We start from the raw sequence: 7529 nt of genomic DNA on the forward strand, positions 1-7529 counted from the left end.
GTATTTGCTTCATATTGGCTTTTTACAATTGTTTTAAATTACATAATTTTTTAAGTAAATAATTGACATTTTTGCATGAAATTATGCGATGAGTCCGAATACAAAAAAACCTGAGAATTTTTTTTCATATATTTTCAAAAATTTTTGTATAATAATAATAATACAATTATAATTATATTATAAGAATCTTAGGCATTTATTGTTTGTATGATTCCGGTTTTGTATCACAATAGATCAACAGTATGTGTCGCCAAGCAGTGTCTGATGTCTTTTCTTTTGAAGCGTTTCTTAAAGATTGCAATGTCTAGGTGAAAACGTTCACCATATTCATCACTGAATTCACCCAAATTTGGTGGAAAAAAATCCAAATAATTGTGAAGAAAGTGTATTTTGAGTGACATGTTAACTTTCATTGCATAAAAAGCCGAAATCATTTCAGCAACAATTTTTTTGTAATTATCGGCTTTTTTATTGTTCAGAAAATTTTCAACAATGTCGAAGTAAGTCAGTACCACACGGGTATGCTTTCCTAACATCTACTTTTAGAATTTCTTTGATTTTTTCATGGGTGAAAAAAAAGCGATGTTTGTCGTACTGTGTTATTTATTATATGTATATAATATTTATATTCATAATCATTATTTGGCGTAAAGTCGATATTCATATATTTATATCATGGGAAAAAACTCAATAATTATATTATTAATTATTATATTCAGTATGTGCATGCATGCACGTACAGAATAACGTGTATGAAGTTGGCCTCGCACTTTTCGAATTTTTCTTGATTGTACTATATTATGCTACATTTGTACTAAAAATTGCAAAAAAAAATAGAATAATAAATATTCAGCCTTTTTTGCCCTTTGTAGCCCTTTTTTGTAATTAAATTAATTCATTCTTTTTCTAAATTGGTATTAACTTGTGCCGTGTTATGCCATTGGAAATATTTCATTATCTCATTTCATTTCAATAAAAAAAATTCACAATCATAGATAAAAAAAAATATATAATATATAAAATATAATGCAACATAAATTAGAATTTCTTAAGTTATGGCTTTTTAAATGTGAAATAAAAGAAAGAGATAATTATTTCGATAAGTTTTTGAAAAATGGGTGGGAATGAATAAAAAATTTTACATTTTCAAATTTTGTTTAGTTGTGCTGAATTGTGCTGCTCAATAACTTCTGAGTAGTCATCGCAGTCATATTGAATCATGACATCAGAAGTGAGAAATAACACATAATTTTTATTACGTGCTATTTATAAATAAAGACAATTTGGATAAAACAAAATGATGAGATTGCTTTAAAACATTTGTAAAAATGGACGGAAAAATGGATGAAAAACTATGCTTATCCTTCCTGACAGTCAGTAAATAATCGTAAAAAGTGATAAAAAGCATAGAGAATGCTTTTATTCAACGCGCAATTACGTAACTTATTTTCATTTACACGTGTCTTTTTTATCATTTTTTATGATTATTTACTGACTGTCAGGGAAGATAGTTTTCATCCATTTTTACAAATGTTTCACTCTCATCATTTTGTTTTATCCAATTGTCTTTATTTATAAATGGCACGTAATAAAAATTAATGTGTCATTTCTAACTTCTGACGTTATAATAGGGCTGTGATGACTACTCGGGAGCCTTAATGACAAAACTTCCTTGTAGGAATAAGATATTGAAATTTTTCCGACGACACAACACAGCATAAATTAATGCCAATTTAAAAAAAAGAACTGTTAACTTAATCGCAAACAAGTGCGGAGTCAGCAAAATTTGTTATTCACTTTTTGCAATTTTTGAGTTATGGAATTTTTATTTATAGCACAAGTCAGCACAAACGTAGCACAATATAGCACAATGAAGAAAAATATGAGATTCGAAAAGTGCGGGCCAGTAAAAATTAGGTTTTATTTTTGGAAAACGCTTCATGTTGTTATTAAGTTGCAATTTGCGGCACAAACGTAGCACAATGCAGCACAATTAAAAAAATATAAAATTATATTATAAAAATAAAAAATTCAAAAAATACAGAGCCAACTTCACACACGTTACACAACAGATATGTTAAAAAAACACAAGGTAATTATCAGAATTGAGTACATTACTTTATAAAATAATGCATTATCATTACTGTTATTTTTGTAAAAAATACCTACTGTTACTGCAGTATAAGGAACAATTCGTTACTTTTTTTTTGTCACTTTTTTGTTATATTAAAATAAGATATTAGATTTAAAGATTTAATAATTATTATTTATAGAGATGCACCGGATATCTGGGAAATATCCAGCAATTCCAGCACTTTTTTATTATTCGTCCGAATAATTGGATATCATTGGTATTCGATAATATATCCTGTTAAAATTTTATATTGATAGTTTTCGTCATTAATACAGAATTTTATCTTTTCAGCTAAATTGCTTGTACAAATCATTTTCCCTTCTTTTCTTTTTATGTTGAGAAGATAAAGAAAATTATTATCGCTATTTATCCTTTTTTTTAAGCCTTTTTCCATCAGATTCCGGCAGGATATCCGAGGAAATATATGGTATTAATCGGATAATTGCCTTACCGGATATCCGAAAAGAATTTGACAATTTAACAATTCTAACTTTATAATATTACCAGTCAATCATTAAATAATTAAGGATGCACCGGATCGTAAAATTATTAGATACCGGATGTCGGATAGTTTTACGATTTGGTGCATCCCTAATTATTTAATAATCAATATTAATTAATAGAAATAATTAGTATTAAATTATAAGCTAGTTTATATGGGAAGATTTTCTTTGCATTAAACTTATTTAATAAATGTTCTATAATTCTTTGTGTGTGTGTGTGTGTGTGTGTGTGTGTGCGCGCGCGCGCGCGCGCGTGTGCGTGTGTGTGTATAAAATGCTTATTTTTAGAAATTTAGATTATAATTTACAAATTTTGAGAATCTGGAAGAAGGAAACAATGAAGGAAAAATGACAATAGAATATTAAACAAATTGTACATGGAGCTTTTGGTAAAAAGGAAAATTAAAATGAGGAAAGGGGAACAGTGGATTCTGCTCACCTATAGGGAGAAAGGGAGAGTTTCGTTACAAAAAAAAAACTAGACATAAGTTTGGATTGAACCTTGCTTCGCATGAAAAGCTGTAAATGTTCTTATGGAACCTTGTTTCATGTCGGTTTACAATGTTCCATGCAAAGCAAGGTTAAATACAAACCTACATGTTTAATTTTTTTGTAGTGGAGCACTCTGCAGAAAAGATAGAGACTCACTGTATACACACCTGCATTTTACAACGCAAAGTAAGATTCCATGTGGGCTTACAACTTTCCACACAAAGTGAGATTCTCAACTCAAAATATACCAAATAATATTATATCACTGCTCAAAATATTAGAGAGAATAATTAACTTAATTGTTAATAACTTTTTAATAAACATTGACCTATAGCTAAAACCTTTCAAAGAACACTCAACGTTATGAGTTTGACAACATATATAACTAATTTCCTTATATTTAAATAATTATTTAACTTTATCCCTAATCTTTATGGACACATAGATATATATGCTCAAATATAATTACATATTTATAATATATATGACAATATGCATATGTATGTATATATTTGTATACAAGTCAAAATATAAATATTAAAGACAAAATTTCAATGTGTATATTACGTATTTTCTTCATTTATGTAAGCTTTATGAATATTTAAAGAATTTTTTGCCAATTGGCAAAATGCATATAAGTTTATATACATATAAAGAATAATTTGCATGCAAATAATGAATTTGTAAGAGTCTAAAGTGCATGCTAAAAAATCTAAGACATTGTAAGAACTAAAATCAGAACTAGTCTCTTTTTGTTCTTATAAACTTAAATAAAACGATAGACTAATTTGATTTCTCAACTTTTTGTGTTAATAATGACATCCTTGTTTTGTAACATATAACAGAAATGATAATAAATTCGTTACTATGAATTTATGTAAATCATTCCATGAGCATTCTCTCTATAATATTGCAGAATCTAAAATTGAATTATTAAAATTGAAGTAAGACTATTCACAAATTACCTTAGCCTATTTTTGTACAAGCGATGCCTTCCGCTTCCATCAGTCTCTTTGTAATCAGTCTCTGTATCACTGCTACTGTCTTGCATATAACTGATGCGTTCCGACTGACTTGTCATGTTAAACCACCTGACAAAAATAGAAAACATATACATTGTAGATAAGAAGAAATCCACGATCTTGCAGTCTTTCCTCTTCTCCGCGAAACGTTGAGCAAACATTTAGAAGATACATTAGTATGCTAGATTTATTCCTTTATGAAAAAAATGTCCTAAACTTTTAATAGTATCTTAACCTTAAAAAATCATTATAGACTGCACAAGTTTCTCTTCTTTATATTATCTCGTTTTTTTATAATGTCAAACAATGATTTTTGTCATTCTCATATTCTATTCATCAACATATAATAAATTTCTAGATTTTTTTATTTATTTATCAAATACAAAGGTGTTAAAAGATGAAATAAAAAGCGACGTTTTCTATCGAGGCTTTTAAATTTTCAAAATATTTTGATATTGGACTATTTTAAAAATTCGAAATCTATCAGATATATCAATGATCGTATAATACAGTATAGATAACGATAATACTTTGAGAAATCAAAGATCAAAAAGGTCAGAAGCAATCTGTCTATCGACTTGATCGGACGTGTTATTGCGTTATTATTTTTGAAAAGTATGACCGGTTTCAAACGCACAATTGAGTTTATCCTACTCTTTTAGACTTTCGTGTTCTGCATATTATCTTTTGTTACTCACTGTATAGACGGCATTTTCGATTCTGGCCGTATCAACTCTGCGTTAGAGACGGGACTATTCACACGCGAAGAAGAAGAACGATAATACTTACGAGCTCGAGAAAGACCAACCGAGCCGTTTAAAAAATCTCTTTGTAGACTTGCAGATCTCCAGATCGTATGAATCAGCACGAATGTTAACTTGATAACAACGGCCCTTCAATTGATAAATGTAATAAAACTACATGCACCTAATGCACCGATGAACATCAGTGCACATTTATTTATTAAAGGTTTTTTTTATATCTGCAGAAGGGCATTGGTTGTATATTTCTTGAAATTCTTGAGAGATGAAAATTACAAAAAATGAGCAAATTCACTAAGTTTTAACCAATAAAATTATAAATATTCTAGTGAATTTGCTCACTTTTGTAATTTTAGGTTAGTTCTTTTTTAGCTAAAGTACTTGCACTAAAGGTCATCACACGCAAAAGACCTGGAACCTTAGGCCGAGTTCACACCTCGATAATTTATTGCAATTTTTATTAATATGCTTAAGGTGCAGTCACAATAGAAGAAATAAAGAATTAAGAATAAGGAATAAAGCTTTCAACTTATCAGATATTGAATACACTAGAATACACAATTTCTGATAGATTGGATTCCTTATTCCTTATTCCTTATTCCTAATTCTTTATTCCTTCTATTGTGACCATTATTGTTTCAATTTATATCTGCGTTTGGAAATACAAATCTGAGGCATCGAAGTGCTCTTTTTTTACAGTACGTAACATATGCTATAATATAAGAGCACTCTGACGTCTCAGATTTGTATTACTAAATGCAACTTATATATTAAAAACAATGTATTAAATACTAATTTTAATCAATAAATACCGATAACAATTAATAATTTGTAATTCCTTGTTCCACTTTTCCATTCAAATTGGGTTCCATGTAATATTATGAGATCAAAATAGTGAACAAAATGTGCGGAAACGCGGAAATCTAGTAAAGTTTAGTTAATTTTGTTTTCTGCATTTTCGCATTTTCGCGCTTCATGTAATGGCATCCTAAGGGCGCGTTCACACCTTGATGGAAAAGCGGAAAGCAGAAAAACAGCAACGAATCAGAACTCTAGCTAGTAGTTTACAATTTCGGCTTTTTGTACTACTTACTAGCATTAGTACTTTTGTACTAATTACTACCAGCGCAAATTCTGATTGGCCACTGCTTTTCCACTTTCTGCTTTTCCGTCAAGGAGTGAACGCGCCTTAAAGGTGCAACCCATGCAGCGGTATAATGTAACGCGGAACGAGAGCGGAACCAATCACTAAGCGTTTCGTATTTTTCAAAAATTTTTAGAAGAATAGCTTTTGTACATAATACGCACACATTTGTGTGCCAATGCATATGCACGTATACACATGCGATGTTTACTAACTATTTATGGCCTAGTTTCCATCAAGGGTTTAAACGGAATCAGAATGTAAGAACCAACTAACTATAATCGAGCATTCCCCTGTCGTTTGACTATAACAAGTCTATGTCAATCCTGTCCAATTTGAGCTCCGGAGCCAAAACGCAAAAACACCTACGTCAAAAATTTCAGAGAATAAAGAGTATGTGATTTTAGAAATATATAATACTTATGAAGTGTTGATAAGCGTTACTTAGATGCGTATCAACACTTTCCCACAGTCCCCGATGTCTTACTCGTATTGAATTTTTTTGCGTCAATGGCTTTTTATTTTTGCTTCAGAGCTCAAATTGGATAGGCCTGGTCTATATGATATTAGGTTAGTTACAGGTAACTTAATATCACATAGACAATCAGAGACTCAAAAAGAAAGAAGAAATTTTATTCCAAATAGAAAAATATTAAACCATCAAAAGAAAAACAATTTCGATGTATTCCATAGTCAAGAACAGAACACCGTCATTTTTATTCCGTCATTTTATTCCGTCATTTTTGTTGCGTTGAAACGTGAATCTCCAATACTCATATAGCGTAATGAGCGCTTTGCGGATTTTGGGCAACTAATCAATGTCATTATTTCATTTAAAATCACATTAAAACTAATTTCATAAGATTTATCATCTTTAATCGATATTTTCAATAAGAAACGCATTTAACTTAATATTTAAGTATGTAATGAAAAAACAAATGATAAAACAATATTTAAAAGATTATATATGGATTTGCTGTTCATTCCGTTTACGCTTATTCCGCTCCATGGGGATGAATGAATTCAAAGCCGCGTAACGAAAACTGCGAAACGTTTGTAATTGGTTTTGCTCTCGTTTCGCGTTACGCTATTCCGCTATATGAGTTTGCACTCTTATTCTTGAAAAGTATCGTATACGAAAAACGAGAGAAATGTTATAGTATATGTGACGCATACTATAATACTTCCCTTACTTTTCGTATGCGATACTTTTCGAGAATAAAGGCCCTGTTCTTTTTGGCTGAACTTTTGCACTACTTCATCTTTCTTTCACTTCTTTCCTCCTGAAGAAAAAAGAAAGAAAAATGAATTGGTGCAAAAGTTCAGCCAAAAAGAACAAAGAATCGATTCTATATCTTGAAACAAGGTGAAAATTACAAAAGTGAGCGAATTTACTAAAATACTGATAATTTCATTGTCAACACCTAGTTTGCTCACTTTTTAATTTTTACCTTGTTTAAAGATACAGAATCG

At 29.9% G+C, this 7529-nt stretch overlaps 1 protein-coding gene across 1 annotated transcript in view; it reads right to left on the reverse strand.

Moving 5' to 3' along the window:
* The window catches only part of LOC108756342, a 30570-nt gene extending 25507 nt beyond the window's left edge, over nt 1-5063 (reverse strand). The window contains exons 1-2 of the mRNA XM_018500088.1: nt 4941-5063; nt 4095-4220 (exon numbers count right to left, since the gene is read on the reverse strand). Of these exons, the coding sequence (XP_018355590.1) occupies nt 4095-4210 (116 nt within the window). The 5' untranslated portion in view covers nt 4211-4220; nt 4941-5063. The remainder of the gene's footprint in view (nt 1-4094; nt 4221-4940) is intronic.
* Between the last annotated feature and the right edge of the window lie 2466 nt (nt 5064-7529).

Source organism: Trachymyrmex septentrionalis, unplaced genomic scaffold (assembly GCF_001594115.1).
Source record: "Trachymyrmex septentrionalis isolate Tsep2-gDNA-1 unplaced genomic scaffold, Tsep1.0 scaffold126, whole genome shotgun sequence".
Classification (NCBI taxonomy): Eukaryota; Metazoa; Arthropoda; class Insecta; order Hymenoptera; family Formicidae; genus Trachymyrmex; species Trachymyrmex septentrionalis.